The 25899-nt window shown below is 52.4% G+C and overlaps 8 protein-coding genes across 8 annotated transcripts; 5 read left to right on the top strand and 3 right to left on the bottom strand.

The window, feature by feature from the left end:
- Window positions 1-324: 324 nt before the first annotated feature.
- On the top strand, window positions 325-796 carry CLUP02_16114 (uncharacterized protein; the record flags this gene model as incomplete). The annotated part of the gene is made up of 2 exons (XM_049295038.1): window positions 325-412; window positions 480-796. 2 exons carry the CDS (start codon window positions 325-327, stop codon window positions 794-796), a joined length of 405 nt encoding a protein of 134 aa, XP_049152185.1.
- A 1480-nt stretch (window positions 797-2276) lies between these two features.
- On the bottom strand, window positions 2277-2663 carry CLUP02_16113 (uncharacterized protein; the record flags this gene model as incomplete). Its single annotated transcript, XM_049295037.1, has 1 exon — window positions 2277-2663. One exon carries the CDS (start codon window positions 2661-2663, stop codon window positions 2277-2279), a length of 387 nt encoding a protein of 128 aa, XP_049152184.1.
- An 880-nt stretch (window positions 2664-3543) lies between these two features.
- Window positions 3544-4849, top strand: CLUP02_16112 (cytochrome c/c1 heme lyase; the record flags this gene model as incomplete). The annotated part of the gene is made up of 2 exons (XM_049295036.1): window positions 3544-4484; window positions 4576-4849. The coding sequence occupies 2 exons, from the start codon at window positions 3544-3546 to the stop codon at window positions 4847-4849; spliced, it is 1215 nt and encodes a 404-aa protein (XP_049152183.1).
- Window positions 4850-5766: 917 nt separating this feature from the next.
- Window positions 5767-7033, bottom strand: CLUP02_16111 (longiborneol synthase; the record flags this gene model as incomplete). Its single annotated transcript, XM_049295035.1, has 5 exons — window positions 5767-6013; window positions 6079-6542; window positions 6595-6838; window positions 6913-6966; window positions 7005-7033. 5 exons carry the CDS (start codon window positions 7031-7033, stop codon window positions 5767-5769), a joined length of 1038 nt encoding a protein of 345 aa, XP_049152182.1.
- A 379-nt stretch (window positions 7034-7412) lies between these two features.
- CLUP02_16110 (benzoate 4-monooxygenase cytochrome P450) lies at window positions 7413-9210 on the top strand (the record flags this gene model as incomplete). The annotated part of the gene is made up of 5 exons (XM_049295034.1): window positions 7413-8242; window positions 8316-8379; window positions 8447-8680; window positions 8753-9073; window positions 9133-9210. 5 exons carry the CDS (start codon window positions 7413-7415, stop codon window positions 9208-9210), a joined length of 1527 nt encoding a protein of 508 aa, XP_049152181.1.
- Window positions 9211-9531: 321 nt separating this feature from the next.
- On the top strand, window positions 9532-17968 carry CLUP02_16109 (ABC-2 type transporter; the record flags this gene model as incomplete). Its single annotated transcript, XM_049295033.1, has 14 exons — window positions 9532-9648; window positions 9749-10032; window positions 10090-10614; window positions 10689-11436; window positions 12068-12105; window positions 12199-12300; window positions 12406-12491; window positions 12534-12611; window positions 12671-12827; window positions 12932-13080; window positions 13146-13269; window positions 13352-14102; window positions 14159-16220; window positions 16275-17968. The coding sequence occupies 14 exons, from the start codon at window positions 9532-9534 to the stop codon at window positions 17966-17968; spliced, it is 6915 nt and encodes a 2304-aa protein (XP_049152180.1).
- Window positions 17969-18700: 732 nt separating this feature from the next.
- CLUP02_16108 (uncharacterized protein) lies at window positions 18701-21161 on the top strand (the record flags this gene model as incomplete). Its single annotated transcript, XM_049295032.1, has 5 exons — window positions 18701-19168; window positions 19328-19452; window positions 19869-20152; window positions 20214-20852; window positions 20917-21161. The coding sequence occupies 5 exons, from the start codon at window positions 18701-18703 to the stop codon at window positions 21159-21161; spliced, it is 1761 nt and encodes a 586-aa protein (XP_049152179.1).
- A 234-nt stretch (window positions 21162-21395) lies between these two features.
- On the bottom strand, window positions 21396-23225 carry CLUP02_16107 (GMC oxidoreductase; the record flags this gene model as incomplete). Its single annotated transcript, XM_049295031.1, has 2 exons — window positions 21396-22822; window positions 22877-23225. 2 exons carry the CDS (start codon window positions 23223-23225, stop codon window positions 21396-21398), a joined length of 1776 nt encoding a protein of 591 aa, XP_049152178.1.
- Window positions 23226-25899: the final 2674 nt, after the last annotated feature.

Genomic DNA, 25899 nt, shown 5'->3' with positions numbered 1-25899 from the left:
ACCAAATCGCTCTCCTCCCTGCTGATAAAGTTCTGCCACCCGCCAGACACCCCAATTGCATTTCCGTCAAATACACAAAAAGCCACAGGCACCCAAAAGTTTATAACCACCCTTGATACCCGTCGCTAGCGCGTACCGCACACACCCCAGCTTTATCATCACAGGCGAGGAGGAGAGCTCAACCACCAAACTTCTTTTTCCCTCCTACACACTTCGGTCCACCACCGCCCACACCAACGAACGAGCTTCGGACCCTTTCGGAATCACCACTCCAGCATATCTTTCGAGACCTTTTTCACTCGACTCATTTTTTATACCCTCAAAATGTTCGCTACCAGAGTCCTCCGCCAGGCCGCCGCTCACGCCGAGCGTACCCCGAGCATCAAGTTCCTCGGCCGCCGCTCCATTCCTTGTACGTCTGCTCTACCTGAAGTCCTCACCAACGTCCCGTTCCCACGATACTAACAAGACCTCACCAGCTTCCATCGACCACAGCCCCGCGCCTCACCCAGCTTCGCCCACCGGCAAGCTTCCCGCCAACTTTGGCAACGGCTCCGCCTCTCCCAAGCACACCAGCTTCAGCTCCTACCGCGACCACGCCCAGCAGCACGGTCCCCTCCAGCGCACCATCGGCTCCGGCGTAGGCGGCTCTACCGGCCATCAGCTCGGCTCCGTCGTTCCCCCCTCTGGCGTCGCTTTCGACCGCTCCGAGCTCCCTGCCCGTTTCCGCCGCCAGCCCCTCGACATGGCTGAGATCGAGGCTGTCGAGTCCGGCGGCGCTGCCCTCTTCGGCTGAGTGTGATGTCGGAACGACGAACGGAAAACGGAACGCGCCCTTGTGACCTCACGGTTAAGGGAGACATTATTTACCATGACATCCGCGGGCTGGACTACGAAAAAATGAGCGATGATGGCGCGGAGACGAGGAAGAGACGGAACGGGGTGGAGAGTTGGCGAGGTTCACAAAAGTAGGCGATGACAACACGTGTGTACGAAACGACGAGATTACAGCGACGGTGGACATCCCACCCTCCGCGTAGACCGTCGACCACAAAAGCTCCCGGGATTGGGGCCTTCGGCAGGACACGGAAAAGTCGGCAATATTGATTCGTCACGGCACGCTCGTGACCAACAGCAAGGGAAAAGTTACAAAAGCGCTTTACTATGGCGGCTTCGTGATATCCATTACAATGGAAGCGATTCCCATCCGTCAAGTAGGAAGCTTTGCTGGGATACTATGGGAGTTTCTACTGGGAGTTCATCCAACACCCAAGCGGACACAGGCAACAAAGACCTGTCTCTTGCTTTGGCCTTTTTCTATACCTAGTCTTCAACTTTTCCTTTTACTGTCGACGTCAGGATCCTGTACCGATAGTCTAGACTCGTCACACACACCAACAGACCCCGTGCATAAAAGCAAGTTTACTTCAACATCTTCCGAACTCTTTTCGTGACCATGTGTGCCGAGCCGAGCTTCATTGAAATCAATCCCATGTGATGATGCTTCCCTGAGACTATTCAGAGTCTATGTGAAGCACCTGCAGCTAATGTAATGTAACCGTCTTTCGGAACTACGAGCCAATGCTTAGCAGGCGCGGCTTACCACCTAGTTGGCCCGCATGTGATAGGCTCTCTCTCCCGCAGCTTTGGAGAAACGCGCACCCTGCGTCCGTAGCTCCGGGAACAGCTTGGGGAAATCGTGCCACAATTGATTTCCCTTGGCCCATGGGGAAGTTCTGGTCTGTTTCTATAGGCACATGCAGGTGTTATAACTAGGTATCCTAAGGTTAGCTACTGGGCACCTAAGCAAAAAACGCAGCTTGGACGTAAAATTCATCCGATAGATTCCTGGAGGCTTGAGCTACCCGCTTCCGTCAATTCCCGAGGTAGCCGACTTGCCAACGTCCACCCGAGCTTGGAGCCTCAGCCACCGATTTTTGCATTGTGACATGGGCCCGAGGCTTGACGTCGGTTGCTGGTCCGTGCAGAATGGCACCCGTACGTGTCTAGATGTACAATGATTTTATGAATCTCAATGATAACAAGGACCGCTTTGCGGTTGCTTCAACTATGAGGCTCTCATGGTCTATGGAAGACAATCAGATGAAAGAAACACATGTGAACAATGGCTATAGCCACTCACAGGAGCAAATGTATGACTAGATGTCCCCGGAATTCAGTCCGCTTTAGAGGAAATGTCGTCTCGCAGACACAAACTTACACTGTAAATTCATCTGGACCACGTCTACCTATCCCTCCAAGCAATCTTCAAGTATTCACAGCTTGGAAGTCAACCCCAACATACCCCATGCCCCAATAACAATCCCCGACGTGGCTCTAAACATAGCTGCTCCCAGCTCACCCTCCCGCCAGCAAACATACCCGTCAACGAGCCCAACGTACACCAGCAAAGCCATGACGATGTCTACTCCCACGTAGTCCCCGCGAAGATACATGATCAGCTGGGCCATCCCTAGGACAGATAGGCGGGCGCCGTCGAGGATGAAGCACAACTGTGCTATGGGTGACTCTGCGAATCTTTCTGGCAGCCCGAAGGAACGAATTCCAGCATCTTGGGCGAAGAATGGGACGATTCCGCCGAGGGTGTGGGCGATTGCGACGAATAGTGGGAATAGATGGGGGAGTCTGAATTGGCGCGACATGGTTGCTTGCATTTTGACTTTACCCAAGGCATCTAACAGCAATATGATTAGATTTAAAGGTAGTCTGACGGCACGAATCTATCCCGACCTTCTTTTCATCAACACATCATGCTAAGTAGAGAAATATCTACGTAGTATCACGTGGTAGTAAGCACTAAAGCGCACCGAGGCAGAAATCCTAGGGATAACATCAACAGGCTTGACTGAGGCGATATCTGTGTAAAAGCACCAGCCACATATTGATAGCTTGAGCCACAGGTTGTCGGTGGAATATCGGATCGTGGATCCAGCAGCTCGGGATTTTGCTGACACATCAATCCGCCAGAGCTTCCGTGGACCGTGGCCATCCCGGCGTCATCGGAAGCACCCGACACACAGTCCCATCCTCCAACCGTCCAATCAGACGGCGTCAATCACATCATCCCAAAATAAAAATTAACAGATGCGCATGGAAGACACAGACAGGAAAAGTCTCCACCTAAAAAGTCGTTGCATCCCGCTCGTTCGTCGCGGAATCGTGAATCAACCCCCATCACGAAACCAGCCAAGAACCAACGAAACGAACGCGCCCTCTCCCTTGGGCCTTTAGCTGCGCCAACGCAGAGATTCAACGCGGTTCCCGTCGCAAGACCCCTCTCAGCTACGACGCCCCAAGATCTAGACAAACAAAGAAAGAAACACCACTGTAACCCTATCCCCGGGTTCTGGATCTAGGCCCCCGTCCCGCATCTGGTTACCTGTCAAGCCGCCGAACCTATCGAGGGGTTCATAAAGGATCAGATCCCTTTGCCTCTTCGTTCTTCGAGGGCTTCCATTCCTGGATATCTCTGACTGGTATGAACCATACAACCTTTACTCAACTACATACCAAACCTCCACAATGAACGCCGATCTCGTAGACCTCGTTTTCCTAACCCGCTTCCAACCTTCAGCAGCTACCATATCCTCCTCCGTCGCAATCGACTACGAAGACCACCCTCACCACACAATGTCAGACTCCAGCAACGGCGCCGCACCCGAGACGTGCCCCGTCGACCACAAGGCCCGCGAAGCCTGGCTCCAGCACGCCCGCGCCGCGAACCCAGACGCTGCGCAACCTCCTCACCCGCCGCACCCGATACCCCCGACCCAGGCAGGGTCACCACAGTCCCAGGATGCGCAGTCATCATCGTCCTGGACGCAGTCTCTACTGTCTCTGACACCCTTCTCCTCTTCCTCGGCGCCGCCGCCAACGTCTACGAACGCCCCCGCGACACAAGCTCCCGCCGCCTCCGCCGATGCCGCCGCCGAAGTCTGTCCCGTCGACCACAAATCCCGCGAAGCCTGGCTCGAACAAGCCCGCGCCGCCTCCGCCGCGAACGGTTCCTCAAATCCTCACCCACCACACCCCCACCACACTCTCGAAGCCGCGCCATCATCACCACAGCCCTCGCAATCATGGGCGCAGTCCCTAAAGTCATACATCCCCTTCACCTCATCAGCAACAACCACACAATCAAACACACCAAACCTCCCACCATCCACGCCCGCCAAATCAGGCCTCGACACCGAGCGCGAAGTCTCGACGATTCCTAGGACTGCAACGTCAGCGTACCCGGGCACCAGCCGCCCCTCTAATCACGAGCAGGAAACGGGCTCGGACGAGGCGACGGGGAACTGGATATACCCTTCCCAAAAGATGTTCTTTGACGCCATGAAGCGCAAGGGCCACGATACCCGCGCGCAAGACATGGCGACCGTGGTGCCGATTCACAACGCCGTCAACGAGAGGGCATGGAAGGAAATTAAAGAGTGGGAGGCGCCTTACCTCGAAGGCACAGCGTAAGTCATGTCTCCTACCATGGTTCTGGATTCAATCCAGCCCGTCCACCATCAAAGAACGAAGTAGAAGAGACCTAACACAAGCCCACAGCTGCGACGGCCCCAAACTACACTCTTTCCTCGGCCTCAGCACAAACATGTCCCCCAAGGCGCGCGTGAATACCCTGCTGGGCTACACCCCGCCCTTTGACCGCCACGACTGGGTCGTCGACCGCTGCGGCGTACAGGTCGAGTACGTCATTGACTTCTACGCCGGACGCCCCGACGCACGCGGCAAGCCCAGCTTCTACCTGGACGTGAGGCCGAAGCTGAATAGCTGGGAGGGCGTAAAGATGAGGGCTTTGAGGGGTGTTGGGTTGGCTTGAGAGGGGCGGGCATTGGACCGCTTCCGTCTGGGCTCTGATGGCTTTCCCTACGCGAGAGGCGGTTGAGAGTGTATAAAGATGTGTAATAATGTACAAATACTTGCAGCATTGGGACTGGCGTATCTATCTTGTCTTGTAGAAAGGATATCCCAGGGACCACCAAGAGAGAACTACTCAATTTCAGACAATCTCTTCACGACGTTATCGACTGAAATGGATGCGACCATGACATTGCGGCCTCAGCTGGAACGAACCAACTCTCGTCACTATCAAAGTCTGCGAAGGCAGATATGCTCTGTCGCTCCTCCGACATCTCGAGGAAACATGTTCACTCCGAGATGTAACCCAGGAATGACTCTGCAGTTTATATGTGAATCGGACAATTGGAAATCGTTCAAACAAAGCCGTTCTCTCTTTACTACCAGTTATCTGGGGGAAGGTAAAGAGCTGAGGGCTGAGATCCCATCTCAAAATTTCGTTTGGGCCCCTTTTGCTTGGAAGTCTTATCTACCAAGTCCTCAACAGTATATTTTGCACATCATCTTAGCGTGCCTCGGAGAACGCCATCAACAATGAGAAATCACCCACGAAATGCAGTTCGCACGTCATCGCGCGAATAATAACAGGTGTGGAAACCCAGACGCATCCCGACGCGTGCACGCCCGCTTTCGGTTCCGGTCTCGACATGGACAGCGACGGCTGCAGGGGCCCGGGGGCGAAGATCGGGATCCTGTAAGAGCCGAACACCCGCAGCCAGTCCGACGTTACTTGGCACCATGGCGCCGGGGATTTGTGCCTGGTGCTAAACGAGACTCCAATATAGAAAGTTACTCAGTTGTCATTTGTGGAGAACATGACTATCTATACAGTATGCTATACTTTGGATTGAAGAAAGGTTTATTAGGCGGCAGAGAAATCTACAGTACTATCTCAGAAAGGTAGTAGCGCCGGGTATTCAAGTGCATAGCTACATATCCCATGGCGTAAGCGTGCCATATGCCCTCGTACGGATGACTGTTCTTCAGAATTGCCCTGGACCGATTGTACGCAACTACGGTTTCCAGAATGGCGGATTCTAGTATAGACAAGGGACTTTGGTTTAGACTCAAGGCTTGTTTATGGATATAGTTCCTGATTTCACCTGCCTTTTCCTCCTTGTAAAATCTGCAATTCCATGTTAAGATTCTAGTTGCTTTGCGGTCATCACAAGTGAAGGGACGAGCACTTACGATAATATGTCATTGGTCAGATTGATAAACTTGCCCATCTCGGGCGCAGCCGGCAGGAAGCACGCGATATCCGGACATGTCTCCTTATAGAAGCAGAAATAGGTATACACCTCTGGAAGGCCCTCTTTATCTCGAAAATAGTAGGGCCAGCTGACTGTCTCTTTTGACAGGACGATTGTGTGGTACTGCGGCCGGATCTCAATAGCGTTGGAGTTGACAAAGGCTAGAGCGGATAGCACGATTAAGTTGGCGACTATTGGGTCGTAGTACTTCTTTGTCGACTTGAGCACTTCGGCAAAAGCCTGTAAATGTGCCGAGGGCTGCTGTTCTCCCATCAGAAGCCGTGTCTGGAATTGTTCTAGGTCTGGCCCTAGCTCGACGTTCTTGTCGTCGATGATGAAGCCGTACCAGGTGAAGAGACCGATGTGGATCTGGATTTCGAGGGGGTGGAGAGGATACATTTCCTATCGAGAGAGTTCAGAAGTGTCAAGGGGAGCACGTTCATGTAGAGCCTACGGCAGCGACAGCTAGTCCGGCCTCGAATCGCATTTGCGAGGCATCGTCGGCTTCGAGATGGACACCGCCCCGGAGAGCTCTGTCGAGGAGAGCTATCCTCAATGCTTTCTTGTCAACTTCTGGAGGCGAGACGTAGTTGATGGCATTCAGAAACGTGGGGATCAGACATGACAGCGTTTGCCGAAGATCCGCGCCTTGATCAAGTTGATCGGTCTGGACTACCATCGGTGGTTGAAGCATATTGCTATCACAAAGGCTGCAGTCTATGATGCTGATCAAAGTCCGAGTTCACCAACCAGTGGAGGGGATAAGGCCCACTGTATCTTTTCAAGTCTTTGTCGTTTGAAGAGGAGCCACCCCGAGTCATACAGCCTGAATATCATTGATCAGTACGGATACACGGAATGGACCCCGTCTCTTCACCGCCGCAAAGGGGCATATTGGCTGCCTCAAATCTTCCATCTTGCAGACATGAGGCCCCACGGTATGCGGAAGGAAGGAATCAATGCATCCCCATCACACTAATAGTTCTCAGCTCGTCTTATCATAGGTTGTCGGTGCGAGCTTACGGTCAGCGACGCAGCGCGCTAGCTCGGCGTAAGCCGGTCTAGCCCTGGATAATCGCGATATCCACTCCTTCAATATTATCATGGGTGTTGGGTTACAAGGGGTACCACAATGGACTGGAAATATTGATTTTTCTGCCTGCTTTATAGCAAGTTCTAAAGTGATGCCTAAACTCTGTATTCGTCTTCTTCAATCGGAAGGCATCCCCGCTTCTCATTTCGAGTCGTCCTTGACAATTTTATATCGACAAAATGCTTCCTCTACTGTATCAGTCCGTAATTACGTTCCCTTGGACACCGCTTGGCCAATTCCTCGGTCTCATAGTTGCGGTGTACTTGGGTATCACCACCTTGAGATCATGGTTTCGTTTATCGCATATCCCTGGCCCTTTTCTCTCTTCCCTATCTTATTGGTCTATGTTTCGGATCCGCACTCGAGGCTCTCGAGGGTACCTAGAGTACGTTAACCTATCGACAAAATATGGCGAGCTTGTCCGCATTGGCCCCAATGACTTGATTACGTCTGATGTACAACTCATCAGGCGCATGTCGGCGGCCAAGTCAACTTATGGGCGGAGCAGCTGGTACAAAGCCACCCGGCTGGACCCATATCACGATATGATGGGCAGCGTACTCGATAAGTCTGTCCATCATGCCTTGAGAACAAAGCTTCAACCGGGATACCAAGGCAAAGATATTCCTGGGTTAGAAGCCAGCATTGATTGTGGTATATCGGACTTGGTGAGCTTGATTCGAGAAAGTTATGCCACCAAGCTCTCTCCGTCGGGAGCAGAAAATGCAGAGAGTAAAGGGCTTCCAGCGCAGAAGTCTGTTGACTTTGGTCGACTGGCGCACTACTATGCTATGGATGCTCGCTCGAGGATGTCGTTTGGACAGCCCCTTGGGCTTCTTCGGAAAAATTCAGACGTCTTTGGGTTGGTTGCTATGTCAAACTTGGCCATAGACATCTTGCAGTTCTTCACGGATATTCCGCCGCTCCAACGGATTTTCACATCGGATATTGCTCTACGGCTTCTTGGCCCCAAGACTACAGATAAGAATGGCTTTGGAAAGATCATGGGGTAAGTCCTTTGCATTTGCTATGCATATTTTATTCCGTCGCCTCTGCTAGAATAACAAAACTAACGTGGACAGACTTGCCAAAGAACACGTTGCCGCTCGATTTGGTCCTGACGGGAAGGATGAGCCTGACTTACTTGTAAGTTATCAACTGCTTTAAGATGGCCTAAAGAGACTTTTGTAGTCCACTAACGCGAACTCGACAGGGGTCATTCATACGTCGCGGCCTTGATCAGCGCTCAGCACAGTCCGAAATCATGTTCCCGATGGTTGCTGGCTCTGACACAGCAGCAAAGGCCATAAAATGGACGATGCTCTATATCCTTTCTGACCTCTCTGTGTACGGGTCTCTTATAAAGGAGGTTGAGGACGCAGTCTCAGAAGGAAGGATATCAGACCCCATCACATATAAAGAAGCTCAGGAACTGCCATATCTTCAAGTAAGTCAGAGTATGAAGAGCCGGTCTGTTCAGTTTACCTTGAAACCGTCTACTAATCATTGTCGAAAATAGGCAATCATATATGAGTCCCTCCGTGTGAAACCACCTTTTGCTGGTCTGGTAATGAAGCAGGTTGGGCCCGAGGGTGATATCTATAATGGTATCAAGCTGCCTGCAGGCACCAGGATTGGGCACGACGTGACGTCGGCGACCCACGACAAGAGACTCTTTGGCCAAGATGCTGAGGTATTCCGGCCTGAGCGATGGCTTGAGGCCGATGCTGAGACGGTCAAGTCGTGGAAGAAACAGACTGAGCTCGTGTTTGGCGCTGGCCGTTGGCGATGCACAGGCAAGTCTGTCGCTTTCTTGGAATTGAACAAGATATTTGTCCAGGTGAGCAATTCATCGTGATCTAATTGCATGGTACGGGTGCTTGTGCTAATCCTATGCAGCTCATTCGGAACTTTGAATTCCAGCCTTCGGATGCTGAAATGTTTGTAAAAATCTCCGATCGTGGGAAAGTGTATTAGGAAAGCAGGCAGGTCTCGAGATGGATGTTTATGACTGTTTGACGACCTAGTTTTACGAGACATGACTATAAAGATTAGTTATTTTGGTCCCGAGAATTTAATAATATAATGGCGCGATACTATCTCATCCCATAGACCCCCAAAATCAATCAACCCCCTTTAAAGTCGCTGCATTCCCAGCAAGACTCAGGCATCTCTACTCCGTGAACACCAACAGAAATACCAATCTACCTTGGTGGTTATTTCGACTGTGGCCATTAGTCAAGGCGACTCAGTGAATTTCGAACGGTGTAATGTTATTATGTTATTACCTCCCCGAAAATGGGCCAACTCGGTGGTCCGTCCACTTCGGCCGAGATCGGGCAGGTTGGTCAAAAATTTGCGCAATTGCATAATGAAAATGCGTCTTCTGCGCCCTGTACTCCCTCTGAAATGACAGTATCCCCATTGTTTCTGTTCAGTCCACAGTTGAATAAGTGAAGAGTGCAGCCTGCCTGCTTGGTGGTCCAAGGCCATAAGTCACCACTCATCAAACTAGAAACTCACGATGTCGACCACGACCACAGTGGAGCTGGTCAACGCACCAGCAACACCACTGCCACAACTCTCAGCTTCCACATCAACATTATCGCAGTCGCTGGACCCGACTACTGTTTTCCCCGAGAATGGTCAAAATGGCGACCTTTCAAAGGGTAAAACCATGGTTGTCATCTCCTCAGTGACCTGTATTACAGGCATTAGCTCCCTTCTGGCCGGCATAGTTACTGTCTGCATTCCGGCCATGGCTCGAGATGTTCATCTTGATGGCAACCTTCTCTTATGGTAGGGACTAATGCTAAAAGACCCATGTCGTTGTACACTCATTCTGATAGTAACAAGGCCTGCCTCTGTTTACGCCCTGACCTGCGGATGCACACTCCTGCTGTCTGGCGCCATGGCCGATCTCTACGGTGCTCGAACACTATATCTTTTGGGATGTTTCTTGCAATCGGTCTTCACCCTTGCCTGTGGGCTGGCGAACACGGGGATCCAGCTCATCATGTTCCGTGCCTTTGCCGGAATTGCCATCTCCATGTGCCTCCCATCCGCCGTTAGTATCATAACGCACGCGTTCCCCACGGGCAAGAGAAGAAACATTGCCTTTGCATCAATGGGCGGAGGCCAACCAATTGGGTTCTCTGTTGGCCTCAGTGTTGGTGGTGTGTTCACAGATACGATTGGCTGGAGATGGGGATTCCACATCGCCGCAATCATCAACACAATCATCTTCATTATTGCGCTGAAGTGGTTGCCTGGCATCGGCAAGAGAGATCCGGTCACTTGGCACAGGTTCAGGACCGAGGTTGACTGGGTTGGAGCATTCCTAGCCAGTGCCTTCCTCTCAATGGTCTCTTATGTGCTTGCGTGAGTCTGCCATGCGCCCTCTGCTTGGAGAGCGAGATCAACTAATAGGACGTTGACAGTGCGATCACCGACAGCACTCAGGATATCAAGAAACCAGAGAATATCGCGCTGCTCGCTATCTCTGCCGTGCTAATCGGCGGGTTCGTTGCCCGGGTAGAAAGACAAGAGCGCTTGGGTAAGCCAGCCATAATTCCAAACTCACTCTGGAAGAACCGCAGCTTCACTTGCATCTGCATCAGTGTCTTCATGGTATGGGGTGCCTTCAACGCGACCGAGCAGCTCAGCTCGTTTTACTTCCAATACGTACAGCGGCTCACCGCAATCGACACATCGGTGCGCTTCTTGCCGGCTCCCGTGGGCGGAGTCCTGGCCAACATCGTCGCCGGTCTCGTGGTCCACCGCGTCCGGGCAGACCTGGCGATTTTCATCGCCGTCGCCCTGGCGTGCTTGTCGCCGCTATTGATGGCGATCGCTGACCCCGCGTGGTCTTATTGGATCTGCGTCTTCTGGGCAATGTTTATGAACGCTATTGGTGCTGACACGTTATTCACAATCTCTAATCTGCTGATCACATCGCTGTTTCCGGCCAAGAAGCAGGCCGTGGCCGGAGGAGTATACAACGCCATAGCCCAAATCGGTAAAAGCGTAGGGCTGGCTTCATCGGGCGCCATTGCGAGTGCCGTGACTGCCCGGTCGAACCTCGCCGACAAGGAGAGCCCGATGGCGTTGTTGGAGGGTTACCGGGCGTCGTTTTGGTACTGCTTTGCGCTTTACGGCGCAACCTTGTTTGTGACGGTTTGGGGACTCAGAAAGATCGGCAAAGTGGGTGTCAAAAAGGAGTAAATAGGAAACCGAGGAAAAGGGAATTGGGGGAACCACCGGGGCAACGGGGCAAACGGGTTGATGAGTAACCCTCCCCGTTCCTCTCCAGCCAGATGCTTCTCGCTTTGCGAGATGACCAACAGAGTTTCCAGTGACGCAGCGAGAACTCTACTTGGCAGCGGACTTTTTCTGCCAAGAGATGCCATCTTAATGCTTACCGAAGTATGAAGAGAAAACCACGTCAACGCCGCTCAAAAAGAGGTTCTGGACTTCCCCTCTAGTCGAAGCTTATGCTGCGGGGAGATTCCTAGGAAATTCTCGGTCGTTCGGGAGGGACGATCTGCGTCGTCGCGGAGCGCACTACGATTTGACCTGCAATGCAAGGCCTGACTCAGCGGTCTGATATTTCAGCCGATTGCAGGACCCCGGGACCCGAGAATGTCGAAAAGGATCAAAAAGGGGTGATTCACATCAGTTGAGAATTATGTATGTTTCGCCCACCTCACGTGGAAACACTCAACGATGCTGAATAATAATGCACATTCGCTAGTCGGAATCCATAGTTCCATCTGAAGTTGAATCTCACAACGATGGGTCTAACATCTAAGTCTTATGCACCGAACTTCGGTAGCTGCAAAGTGACGTCTACTTGGGGGCGACGGACTCGCAGTTTTGTTTAGCTCGCTGAAGAATCTGGCTCAACTTCTCAAATTGATCACAACAACTGCGCTGGGTTATCGAAACCTAAACTCCGCAAGACAGCGACAGAAACGATAAGCATCTTCTCGAAGTAAGGGGGAAATTTCTTGTCTTTATCAATCAACAATCCACAACTTGCAAACTCCGACACAAAATATCCACTCGGTGACAATCATCGGTACCTCGGGGACGGGAGTTCCGTTGGTGGAATGCGTATCCGTACTGCGTTACTGCGTAAGCTTCATTTCGGTGCGCTGTGAACAGCCGCAGCCCTGCCCGGCGTAAATCTCCCGTACGTCTGCCGGTGGCCCCATCCCGATGTGACGCCAGATTTACGAGCAACGCAGAGATGTACGGTGGGCCTACGCGACAGAATCGCATGCTTGGCTGAGTGCCAGAGACAAAACGGGGCCAAACTGGGAGCCACCATGATGCAATCGGAAAACAGCAGAGCGTCTCGACCACAGTTAGCCCATGTTCTGACCGTAAACGGCTTAGCAAGCTTAGCAAAGCCTAGCTTCTGACTCGTCTCTAGGGCCGCAGCATGGCTCTTGCACCCAAGCTAGAAGAGTTATCGAGCCCCTCGGGTCACTCCAAGTCCCCGAGTCGGGGACGGACTGTGATGGCAGACAACAGCCCGCCCGCTCCGCCATCCATGCTGGTGGGAACTCGGAAAGCCCAACATGCACTCCGTGCGCTAGGAACACGCTCGCTTTCTCCCCTAGCTTATACATCTTGTGCGCAACAGTTCGGGGTTAGAGTACTGACCCGGGAGAATGCCTTCATGTTTGGCAAGGGGTGACCTCATAGCCACCGGCCGGCCGGTCGGCGGGAGCACTGCGAACTCCGCACCAACTGGTCTCGGCCGTCTGCTAGAGTCGCGCAACAAACTCAGAGCCCAGCTGGCTTGGCGGGATCACGGCTCTAGCTCGGTGGCCCCGGGAGGTTGGCCATGTCCGCAAGCGTACACCGTAGATCTGCTTCTACTATGGGTTCTTGATATAATATAGTCATCCGAAACCCATACATCCCAATTTCGCTTTTAGTCTTCATCGAATATTCCATACAGTCTGTGAGCATCTTACACATTTCAACATACTTTAGCAAACACTCTAGCACCATCACCAATTGGCTGTGCGACTAATACCAACAACCTTAATTTCCAGCTCATCTGAGCTTCGCCCCTGGTCATCACATCTGCAACCATGGAGGACAGAACAGCAACCCGAGGCAGCTACGGCACAACTACCTCTTCAGTCACAATGAACGGAGAACAACGAACATCATCCGAGCAGCCCACTGGCGGCTTTGCTCCCATCAACACGGGAAAGAATGGCGATTCCTCCGATGAAGAATATGGAGACATTGCCAGCCCTACGAGAGATACCCACCGCGATACGATGATGATCGATGAGGAGGATAGGAGGGAACTTCAGAGAATCGCAACAAACCTTTCGCGGCATCAAAGTTTGGCCAGCAATGGCCGTCCTCTTTCGACACATATCTCTTACGGCCAAGACGATCCCGCCTTGGACCCTGCAAGCAAGTCTTTTGATCTTTCAAAATGGCTCCAGGCTTTCATGCGAGCCATGCAGAATGAGGGTATCACCCTCAAGCATGCTGGTGTCGCCTACAAGGATCTCAACGTTTCTGGTACTGGCGCTGCTTTGCAGCTGCAACAGACCGTTGGTGACTTCCTTCAAGCACCTCTCAGAATCGGCGAGCACATTAGCTTCGGAAAGAAGGAGCCTAAGAGGATTCTCAACAGCTTCGATGGCCTGCTCAAGAGCGGCGAGCTTTTGATCGTTCTTGGTCGCCCTGGTTCTGGATGCAGTACACTCCTGAAGACGATGACTGGTGAACTCCAGGGTCTGAGCATTGGAGACGAGTCGGTCATCCACTACAACGGCATTCCACAAAAGAAGATGATGAAGGAGTTTAAGGGAGAAACCGTTTACAATCAGGAGGTTCGTTCCCACGCCCCAATGTTTTGTTTGATGTTCACTAACAACGTTCGACACAGGTTGACAAACATTTCCCCCATCTTACCGTCGGTCAAACACTCGAATTTGCCGGCGCAGTTCGCACACCATCCAACAGACCCTTGGGTCTTAGTCGCGAGGAGGCTCACAAGAGAGGAGCCCAGGTTGTTATGGCAGTCTGTGGTCTCAGCCACACCTACAACACCAAGGTCGGAAACGACTTCGTTCGTGGCGTCTCTGGCGGAGAGAGAAAGCGTGTCTCCATCGCTGAGATGATGCTTGCTGGCTCTCCCATGTGCGCATGGGATAACAGTACTCGTGGCTTGGATTCCGCGACCGCTCTGAAGTTCGTTCAGTCGCTGCGCCTTGCCTCCGACTTCACCGGCAGTGCCAACGCTGTTGCCATCTACCAAGCCAGTCAGGCCATCTATGACCTCTTCGATAAGGCTGTCGTTCTTTACGAAGGTCGCCAGATCTTCTTCGGCCCTGCCACTGCTGCTAAGTCCTACTTCGAGCGCATGGGTTGGGAATGCCCCCAGCGTCAGACCACGGGAGACTTCTTGACCTCGGTCACCAACCCCATCGAGCGCAAGGCTCGTCCGGGCATGGAGAACCAGGTTCCCAGAACCCCCGAGGACTTTGAGGCATACTGGCGTGCATCTCCCGAGTACCAAGCTCTCCGCCAGGAGATCGAGCAGCACACCGACGAGAACCCGATTGATCCCCACGGTCATGCTCTCACTGAGCTTCGCCAGCAGAAGAACGACAGACAGGCGAAGCATGTTCGCCCCAAGTCTCCTTACCTCATCAGTTTGGCGATGCAAGTGCGACTTACCACGAAGCGCGCTTATCAGCGTATTTGGAACGATATCTCGGCTACAGCTACAGCGGCTGTTCTCAACATCATCTTGGCTCTCATCATCGGTTCGGTCTTCTACGGCACTCCTGACGCTACCTCAGGTTTCTACTCCAAGGGTTCGGTCTTGTTCCAGGCTATTCTCATGAACGCTCTCACTGCTATTTCCGAAATCAACAGTTTATACGATCAGCGGCCCATTGTCGAAAAGCATGCTTCCTACGCCTTCTATCATCCATCAGCTGAAGCCATCGCCGGTATCGTCGCAGATATCCCGATCAAGTTCGTCACGGCAACCTGTTTCAACCTCATCTTGTACTTCCTCGCTGGTCTTCGTCGGGAACCCGGTCAATTCTTCCTGTACTTCTTGATCACCTATATCTCCACCTTCGTCATGAGCGCCGTCTTCAGAACTATGGCAGCCATCACTAAGACTATTTCTCAGGCTATGATGTTGGCTGGTGTGCTTGTCTTGGCTCTTGTCATCTACACTGGTTTTGTCATCAGAGTTCCCCAGATGGTTGACTGGTTTGGTTGGATTCGCTGGATCAACCCCATCTTCTACGCCTTCGAGATTCTCATCGCCAACGAGTTCCACGGTCGCGAGTTCGTCTGCTCCGAGATTATCCCCGCATACACTCCTCTGATTGGCGACTCTTGGATCTGCTCGGCTGTCGGCGCTGTCGCTGGCCAGCGCACCGTTAGTGGCGATGCTTTCATCGAGACCAACTACCAGTACTACTACTCCCACGTCTGGCGCAACTTTGGCATCTTGCTGGCTTTCCTCTTCTTCTTCATGATCATCTACTTCGTCGCCACTGAGCTCAACTCCTCCACCACCAGCGCCGCCGAGGTTCTCGTCTTCCAGCGTGGCCGCGTCCCTGCTCATCTTCAGGATGGCGTCAACCGCAGCGTCACCAACGAGGAGATGGCTGTTCCCAAGGACCAGGAGACTGAGGCCAACGTCAACTCAATCCCGCCCCAGAAGGATATTTTCACTTGGAAAGACGTCGTCTACGATATTGAGATTAAGGGTGAACCCCGTCGTCTGCTTGACCACGTCGATGGCTGGGTGAAGCCCGGAACTCTCACTGCCCTCATGGGTGTCTCCGGCGCCGGAAAGACGACTCTTCTCGATGTCTTGGCTCAGCGAACTACCATGGGTGTCATCACTGGCGACATGTTTGTCAACGGCAAGCCTCTTGACGCCAGCTTCCAACGTAAGACTGGCTACGTTCAGCAGCAAGGTATGCGGCTTCTCCTTCTTAACATTGTTTGAACATTCAACTAACATTAACCAGATCTCCACTTGGCTACCGCCACCGTCCGCGAGAGCTTGCGCTTCAGCGCCATGCTTCGCCAGCCCAAGACTGTTTCCAAGGAGGAGAAGTTCGCTTTCGTCGAGGAGGTTATTGACATGCTCAACATGCGCGACTTTGCCGACGCCGTCGTTGGTGTTCCCGGCGAGGGCTTGAACGTCGAACAGCGCAAGCTTCTTACCATCGGTGTCGAATTGGCAGCTAAGCCTAAGCTTCTTCTCTTCCTTGATGAGCCTACCAGTGGTCTCGACTCCCAGAGCTCCTGGGCCATCTGCGCTTTTCTCCGCAAGCTGGCCGATGCCGGTCAAGCCGTTCTCTGCACCGTTCATCAGCCCAGCGCCATCCTCTTCCAGCAATTTGACCGCCTGCTCTTCCTCGCCCGCGGCGGTAAGACTGTCTACTTTGGTGATATCGGCGACAACTCCCGCACCCTTCTCAACTACTTCGAGGGCCACGGCGCTCGCCGATGCGGTGATGAGGAGAATCCCGCTGAGTACATGCTCGAGATTGTCAACAACGGTACCAACTCCAGGGGCGAAGACTGGCACAGCGTCTGGAAATCTAGCAATGAACGCCACGGCGTCGAGGCCGAGATCGAGAGAATCCACCTCGAGAAGCAGCACGAGGAGGTTGCTGGCAGCGAAGATGCTAGTGCCCACTCTGAGTTTGCCATGCCCTTCAGCACCCAGCTCATGGAGGTCACCGGTCGTGTCTTCCAGCAGTACTGGCGCATGCCCAACTACGTCTTCGCCAAGTTCTTCCTCGGTATCGCTGCAGGTCTCTTCATTGGTTTCTCCTTCTGGAAGGCCGATGGTACCATGGCCGGCATGCAAAACGTTGTCTTTGGTGTCTTCATGGTCATCACCATCTTCTCCACCATCGTGCAGCAGATCCAGCCTCACTTCGTCACACAGCGTGCCCTCTACGAGGTCCGCGAACGCCCCAGCAAGGCTTACTCTTGGAAGGCATTCATGTTCGCCAACATCATTGTCGAAATCCCCTACCAAATCGTCACCGGTATCCTCATCTGGGCTTGCTTCTACTACCCCATCATCGGCATCCAGGGCTCCGTCCGCCAGGTCTTGGTCATGCTCTACGCCATCCAGCTCCTGATCTATGCGTCCTCCTTCGCCCACATGACCATCGCTGCCTTCCCCGATGCCCAGACCGCCTCAGGTGTGGTTACTCTCTTGGTCCTCATGAGTTTGACCTTCTGCGGTGTCTTACAGTCCCCGACTGCCCTCCCCGGCTTCTGGATCTTCATGTACCGCGTGTCCCCCTTCACCTACTGGGTTGCTGGCATCGTGGGTACCCAACTGTCCGGCCGACCCGTCACTTGTTCCGCCACCGAGACTTCTGTCTTCAACCCGCCTGCCAACCTGACATGCGGCGAGTACCTGGCGGATTACCTAAAGCTCGCCCCCGGCCAGCTCCAGAACCCCGAGGCTACGGAGGCTTGCCGGTACTGCTCTCTCAGCAATGCCGATCAGTACCTGGCCGGCAGCAACATCTTCTATGATGAGCGCTGGCGCAACTTCGGTATCGTCTGGGCTTTCATTTTCTTCAACATCTTCATTGCTGTTATCTCTTACTATCTCGTCCGCGTCAAGAAGTGGAACTCCGGCTCGTCCAAGCCCAAGAAGGAGTCCAAGGGAAAGGAGACGGCGGCCCAATAAGTTAATGGCCTCAACCATTACAGTTTCATGTTTCATGGGAAAATCATACCAATATCTTAATATGTCATGTTTTATATAGCGAGCGTTGCTTTGGATATCCTCAACCAAATTAGTAGATTCATAGACTCAATATCCTAAACCAAAAAGTCCACAAACAATTCCTTCACGTGATAGCCTCCTCTGCAAACCTAGCAAAGTTTGCGAATCCTCTCATTTGACTTTCGTGGAAACGAGTTCTCGGTGAAGCCTCGGACAAAGTAGACGTCAGATTACCACCAAGCGACCAAGCATTGAATAAATGGATAAGAGCGCCTAGACATCTTCTGTTTCATTGAGCGCCGCAGACGGATGGGCTGCATTGACAAAGCGAATGCTCGTCACAGCACAGTCTGTCTCCCGCAACATTTAACAACTGGCAGCTTCTTGCTCATCTTCACATTCCACCCGTTGACCGTCTTCTAGTCACTATAACATCCAGACACGACGATGAAGGCTACACATACAGGCCGAATCCACTGAGCCAATGGCGTGGCGTGGCTCAAGCGATCCCTAGGCAACAAAGAAATCTTGAGACATTGTGTTGGGGTCCATAGCGCGTGCTGTTGCTGCCTGATTGTGCACGAAGGTGTCCAACAAGACCAAGAAGCCTCAACTTCAACATTGAAGACTCACGTCAGCTGTTTTACAAGGCATTAGTAACAAACACTCAAAAACGCCACCAATTATCTCAGAATGTCTTTCTCTCACACTGGCGATGTTCCGCCACCTCCGCCCCGGCCGCTTGTCGAAAAGGCTCGAACTCCGGCTCCGGCCCCACCGCCGCCAACCGTGCCCCCGACAGGATCCCCTGGAGCTTTCTTGGTCGAATTACTGATCTTCAATGGCTCGCCATTCAAAGATCACTGGGCATACTTTGTACGCTCTCGTGCCGATGATGATATCGGTGTCAAGATCCACGCGACCGGTGATGTGCGTAATGGCTTCAAATTCGAGGTCAAACGCAGTCATGACCTCACAAACACCTCAGATATCCCTACAAAAAGAGTTTCGCTGCAGTGGGTTGATGCTCAGCACTTTAAAGAAGACGCGATGCTCAACTGGGGAGTGGAAGAGATTGATGAGAGGCCTGTCTGCGGTTTTGAGGCTAGTGCGTACAAAGCGAAGGCACCTGGGAAGACTTTGAATGCAGTTGAAGACAAGGTGAGGCTTTCGCTTGACTTCTCCAAATGGCTGCAATACCTCTGAACAGACCACTTCATGCGTGTATGATTGCCTAGTAGGCAGGTCCTCAGAGGTGCTTTTTTGCAAACATCTGTTTCTGCAATGCCTTCAAAATACTATACTAACAGAGATGCAAAGGATTCATCTGGCAAAAAGGTCATCCTCAAGGACTGCCAAACATGGTTGGTGGAGGCAGCGGGCTACCTTGTTGAAGATCGTATGTTCAGTCCTGAAGTCTCTATTTACCTGCACGCGATCAAGCAGTGAGTCTTAGGTGACCTCTCGAGGTTCCCAGATTTAGAGGTATTCAAGCTTTCTTTCAGCTCCGAGGTCACTGACTCAGACAAGACCCGACTCAGACTTTGAGTGTGGGAAACAAGGTCGGACTTAAGTTCACAGAGCAGCGAGCTTAAGTCCATGTCAGCTTGCAGACCGGGTTTAACAGATATAAGAATGCAGACTCCACGGACTTTCGCGTTTTCGCGACATTAGTAGATCAAATTCGAAAGTCAAGTTACTCGATCGTATACTTTAGCATTTGTTTCTCCCCCAGGTGCACCCGTAGCAGCTAGTCATATATAGGATCTCTCATTCTCTAATTAGAAGAAGCTTTGAATACATTTCACTCGATTTTCATAAGCCCATTATCCCGAGACTGAGCCTCAAGTTCGATTCCTAGTACCATCATGAAAGCCCTGACTTTAACACCAAAGGAGCATTCAGTTGCTGTACAAGATATCCCGACTCCGGAACCAGGGCCAAGAGAGATTCTTGTCCGCGTCAGAGCAGTTGCGCTCAATCATGTGGACGCGCTCTATACCTACAAGCCAATTGCGGCCCAAGAGTACCGCGTAATCGGCAGCGACTTCGCTGGGGAGGTCGCCAGTATTGGCAAAGACACCCGAGATATCGATGACCCTCGTGTCAAGGTTGGAGCACGTGTAGCTGGCTTCGTGCAAGGCGGTCGGTTGAACAGCCCACGGCTTTTGAACATACCAGTGATGTACTGACTACGGATATGTAGCTTGTTCGGTCAACTACCGCCCAGGAGCTTTTGCCGAGTACGTCGTCATTGACTATGACCTCACATGGAATATTCCCATCGGGGTGTTGTTCCAAGAAGCTGCTACTATCAGTTTGTGTGGACTTACAGCCGCGCAGGGTGTCTTCAGCCGACTCGAGCTCCCGGGGCCATTCACCCAATCCCGAAATTTCGACCACCTCAGACTCGCCAACGAAGGGCCCGTGAACGTCTTCATATACGGCGCAACAACCTCATTAGGTCTCTTCGCCGCACAACTTGTGCGTCTGGCTGAGAAGACTTCTGGCACGAGAATTCGTCTCATCGGTGCCGCCAGCAGTGCAAAGCACGACATGCTGCGCCAAGCCCCTTATTCGTACGACGAGCTAGTTGACTACAGAGACGCTGACTGGCAAGCAACGGTACGCAAAGTTTGCGGCATAAGTGGCGGAGTTCATTACGGCGTAGACGCGGTCTCGCAGTCTCCGTCTGTCGAACGTGTGCACAATACGTTGGTCAACGAGGGAAAGCTGGCGGTGTTCCGAGCACCGGCCCTCGCAGGGTTTGATCCATCGAAGCTCAGTATCAAGCCGGTGACAGGTGCAGTCTGGGAGGGTCTTGGCGTAGAGATCCAGTACCAAGGTGAGTGACCTCAGGCTTTTTGCTAACTGATCCGTGATGGGCCTCCTTGGTTGACAATCTATAGGCATCACATTCCCAGCCAACCTCGAAGCCCGTGAGTTTGCAACACAGTTCTATAACTATCTCGGATCGGAAGCGTCGTTGGGAAAGGTCAAGTTGCAGGCAAACCCGGTTCGCATGATGCGAGGAGGACTAGAGAACGTCGCATCGGAAGGCATCCCGCTCTTTGGTCTGAAGCAAGTCAATGAGCCGCCGAAGGATCACATGCGTCCTGTTAGTGGAGAGAAGGTCGTCTATACCGTTTCTTAGGAGCTTTCTGTAAGAAATCTTCGACAGCCATGCGAGGATTCAGTGACCTTGGATTGGTTTCCATGCGGATATAGAGATACGATCTAAACTCGAATTTGATTGACCAAGTCGCGTGACTATTGTACACTCTACTCTATGGATATGAACATCTAATTGGGTTTATAATATTTACTGAGAAGTGTGAAAGAAAGTGGTCGAAATTCGACCGAGTCATCTTGAGAACCAATAGCCTCTCTACGAGCTCTTGGCAATAAGGTCCGCCGCTCTCTCGGCAACAGCGTACAAGGTGCTGACAAGGTGACCGCACACCTGGAAAGGCAGGACAGAGGCGTCGACAACGCGGACGTTGGCGGTACCGTAGACCTTGAGGCTGGAGTCAACAACACCGCCCTTCTCGCGGGGCATCATGGCAGCAGTGCCGACGGGGTGGAAGTTGGAACGGTAGTTGCCCTTAATGTAGCTCTCCCAGCCCGCGACATCATCCGCATCAGCAGCGACGACGTCCGTGCCGGGACGGGTCTCGGTTCCAGTGTAAGTGGAGAAAGGCGCGGTGCTGTACAGCCTGCGGATGTACTTCGCGATCTCGACCTGCTCGAGCAGATCCCAATCCAGCATGAAGTAGTTGGGGTTGATAACGGCGCGGGAGGTGGAGTTGCCACCAATGTGGACGCTGCCGCGGGCGAAGGGGAGGAGTCCCCAGTACTCACTGCTCCAAGATCCCGAGCCGGCGTTGACGAGGACCTCGGCGATGGGGATCTGGGACTCGAAGATGAGGGACCACTGCAGCTGGAAGAACTCCAGGAGGTCCGAGGCGTGGGTGACGTTGCCGTTGACGGAGGCGACCTTTGCGGCGTAGGCGGGGAGGGCGGCCTTGATCTGAGCGGCAACCTCTTCGGCGTTGTCGAAGACGTGGGCGACGGAGGGGTAGGCGACGGTGGTGAGGGTGCCGTCGATGCTCATGTTCTTCATGTCGAAGGAGAGACCGTTGTTCATCTGGTCCTGGAGGTTCTCACCGACGGTAGGGAGGTCGACGACGGTCTTGATGCCGTGCTGCTTTAGGATGTTGGTGCTGCCGACGCCGGAGAGCTCGAGGAGCAAGGGGGAAACAAGAGCACCGGCGGAGAGGATGACCTCCTTGTTGGCCTTGACGACGCTGCTGGAGCCATCGGCGGAGACGATCTGAACACCATCGGCGGTGGGGAGAGCAGCGGTGTTCTTCCAGGTGAGCTTCTGGGCGCTGGTGTTCAGAAGGACCTTGAGGTTGGTTCGGTTCTGATAGGGGTAGTAGTAGGCGCGGGCGGCATCCTCACGGACGGCGTTGGCCTGGTCGACGGTGCGGGGGAAGACGGAGAAGCCAACCATGTTTCCGCCGTTGACGTCCTCATTCCAAGGCAGACCGAGATTCTGGAAGGTCGAGTTCAGAACGGCAGGCATGGTTCCGTTAGTCTGGCCGTAGGTCCAGCCGGTCAGGAGGGGTCCGTCTTCGCCGTGAACATCGACCTCGTACTCGAGACGGCCGGCGACCTGACGGGCGGGCTCAGGGGTCTGGAAGTGCTCGCTCTTGAGGTAGTAGGGGAAGAGAGAATCCCAGTTCCAGCCCTCGTTGCCAAGTTGCTCCCATGCGTCGATCTGGGAGGCTTCAGCGCGGGTGTAGGCCAGTCCTTCAAGTTGTTAGCATCTGAGTCCAGTCTTTTGAACCGATGATCGCCACAAACCGTTGATAGTGCTGGTTCCTCCCAAAGCCTTGGCAGCACGCATAGTCTGGACTGAATTGCCGCCGAAAGTTTGGTTGGTCGTTTGGAAGGCGAAGTCGATGTCGGTGCCAAAGGCAAGACCGTATCCGTTGGGGTTGGTGACGTTGACGTTGTCGAAAACCGAGCCGCCGGCCTCGATGATCAGGACAGACACGGCAGGGTTTTCTGACAGACGGTTGGCGACAGCCAGACCGCTGGTACCGCCTCCGACGACGATGTAGTCGTAGCCATTGCTGGAAGCGTTGTTACAGCGAACAGCCAAGGCCGCTGCTCCAGAGAGGAGGGCAGATGTAGTGAGGAAGCCCCGCATAGCTGTATGTACAAGGTTGAAGTCTAGAGTGAGCGTAAGTGTGGCAAAAGAATGTTTACTGAAACGGTTATCAAACGAACGCCAAAGCCTCGAAGGCGAACGCCAGCGTTTATATCATTGAACACCGAAGAAGAGAATTCAACAACATCGCAGTCAAAATCCAAGCTCCTGAAATCCCTCAGTCACGTCACCCGCGCGGATACAAACAGCTACCATCCCCGTTAAACCGGATTTTGCGATGACCCTCCGAGAGCTGACCGAAGAAGCTATGCGCTCCCTACCATTTCGTCAGTGCAATCCATACGGCCCAACTTACTCAAGACTCGGCAGGGTGGAGTACGGCGTAGCCGCAGAAGCCGAGTTACAATTGGGGCTCAGCGGTTCTGAATGCCATTGGCCGGTCGACAACCGCTGAGAGCAATGAGAGCATATCTGATCGGACCGATCCACCGGTAGTTGGCGGCGCGAGATGCTTATCAACCATCAGAAACCCAACGTTCCTGGGATCTGGAACCCGTCGCTGCGGAAATATCTGCGTAGATCGGCGGGACCCCTGCAGGGGGGCCCCTACTCATGGCTCACCAGCATAGCCCCGTAAGGCCAATGAGGGCTGAGTAGAGGGGAGAGTGCGCAACAGGGTGGCGGACGTTTGAATCATGCTCTCGCGACTGATTTGACAACTGTCGTCCAAATTTGAGGGCGGAAACCATGGAAAGCTTTGGCATAATACGTCATGCCCGAGAACGATTGGAACCTCACGCAATGGAGGCCTTCTCATGCTCAAAGTGCTATTCTGGACAGTCGCTTCGATATAGCGCTGTGCACTAAGGTACGGCGACTAAATTTTAAGCTCAGTTGCCAAGTGCATCCGCCAAGTGATGTCCATCAAGAAAGGATCTCGCAAATATGGATCTTAGCAACACTCCTGCAAGTTCTATCTGATAAAATCACGGGTTTACGGAAATACAGATAGAGAAGGTGGGCATAACCCTCAAAAAAACAAGCAACAACGGGTCTAAGCTATGGCTTTCTAAGCAATCAAGGGAATTAAGAGAATCCTAAGCCCCATGTGTGTCATGCTTGCATTTTGAGTTGTTGAATGAATAAAGGGCCGAAAACAACTTTTCGAGGTGGGTTTCTCGACTGGGTCTGGATGAGTTGCCGCTTAAGTAAGAGAACAATAAGCATCGGATGCTCCACTGACAACATCAAGATAGAACGAACCCATGTCCAAGGAAACTTCGAGCAGTGAACTTGAGACGAACATGCTTGGTTTATACCGCTGCTATTAAGCTCGGTAGATCTCGGTGGCACAATCATTCACAGCACCCCCCTTTACGAAACAATGCAGAATTTCTAGTGGACATTAATCTGCGGCTATGCCTCTGTTTCCTCCTCATCCAATTTGAGCTCCCCTCGGCTTTTCCCCCTTCCACAACTCAAACGTCAATCCAGGCAATCATGTACATTAGATAGAGAGAAGCACTTGTTAGTGTTCGCGACGTCCCTGAATATCGAAGGCGAAGCTATCCGGGAGGCCGACGGCTGGTTTTACCAAACAAGGCGACACCTTTTTTGTAAATAAGTCAGTTGCGAAAGATACATTACCCTTGACGAAAGACCAATTCTCCACAGGATTCATGGAACTCCTAAGTGAGTCAAGTTCAGCAAGCTAAAGGAGCATGAGGTGGGGTTATCGGGGAGTGGTAGGCCTCTATTACCTTGGCCTGCCTTGGGGCTAGACTGGTCCCCAAGCTCACTCATCCGCTGGAAGAGCGCATTTCTCCTTCAGAGTAAGAAACGATAGCAGTTGACGAGGGGCGCACTCAAATACAGATCCAGTTCCGTTATAGGAATGTGTCGCAACGCCACACGTGGCGCTGCCCACTTACTGCCGTACGATACCACTTACTACGAGACAACAGCCCGCTTCGTACGGTATTTAGATACGACCCCTTCAGGGTCCCTCGCTTAGAAAGACCAAGCCACTTTCTACTGTATATGTCTTCCACTTGGATCCTCGCTTTGTAATAGAATGCTCATGCCGGAATTCTCAAAAGCGACGGGGTGTCAGCGTGGAGATGCTTCTCAGACAGTCTTGCTTACGTTGGGTGCTATAGGTAGAACTGTCGCCACCAGTAAATACGAAACTAGATTCAATGAAGCACTCCTCTTGAACGTCAAATAATCGGCCTCCGTCGCTAGAAAGACTCAATCCTTCTCCGGAAATCCTGCGAGCTTATTTATAATCTCGAAATTACACAGATTGTTGGTATCCCTATTACAGGGTAGTTGGTTCGAACCGTAGTTGACGAAGAGATTAATTAAACTATATGAATATCTGCGTCGTAGGTATAAAAAGGAGGTTCTAACTATAAGTTAGGCTGGCTACGATAATCGTAAATAGGGCCCCTAATTGGCCCCTATGTAGTCGGCTATATACCGCGGTTAAATTAAATTTCTAATCTAATATTAACTTTCTCTTTTTTTTATTAATTTAACCGCTATAGTTAGAGGTATAATTCGACCTCGGGCCCGTTTACTAAGTCGTCTCTTTTTCCCCCTTTTCTTTACTCTTTTTATATAACCTATCCCTCTATTTATATAATAACTTTTTTACTACTTACGAATTATTTTAATCCCTTATTTAATACTGCTTTTATAAAAGCGTTTG

The sequence above is a fragment of the Colletotrichum lupini genome, chromosome 9, assembly GCF_023278565.1.
Source record: "Colletotrichum lupini chromosome 9, complete sequence".
In the NCBI taxonomy this organism is placed as follows: domain Eukaryota; kingdom Fungi; phylum Ascomycota; class Sordariomycetes; order Glomerellales; family Glomerellaceae; genus Colletotrichum; species Colletotrichum lupini.
Note: the sequence above shows the minus strand (reverse complement) of the source record. Positions and strands in the feature narration are given on the sequence as shown.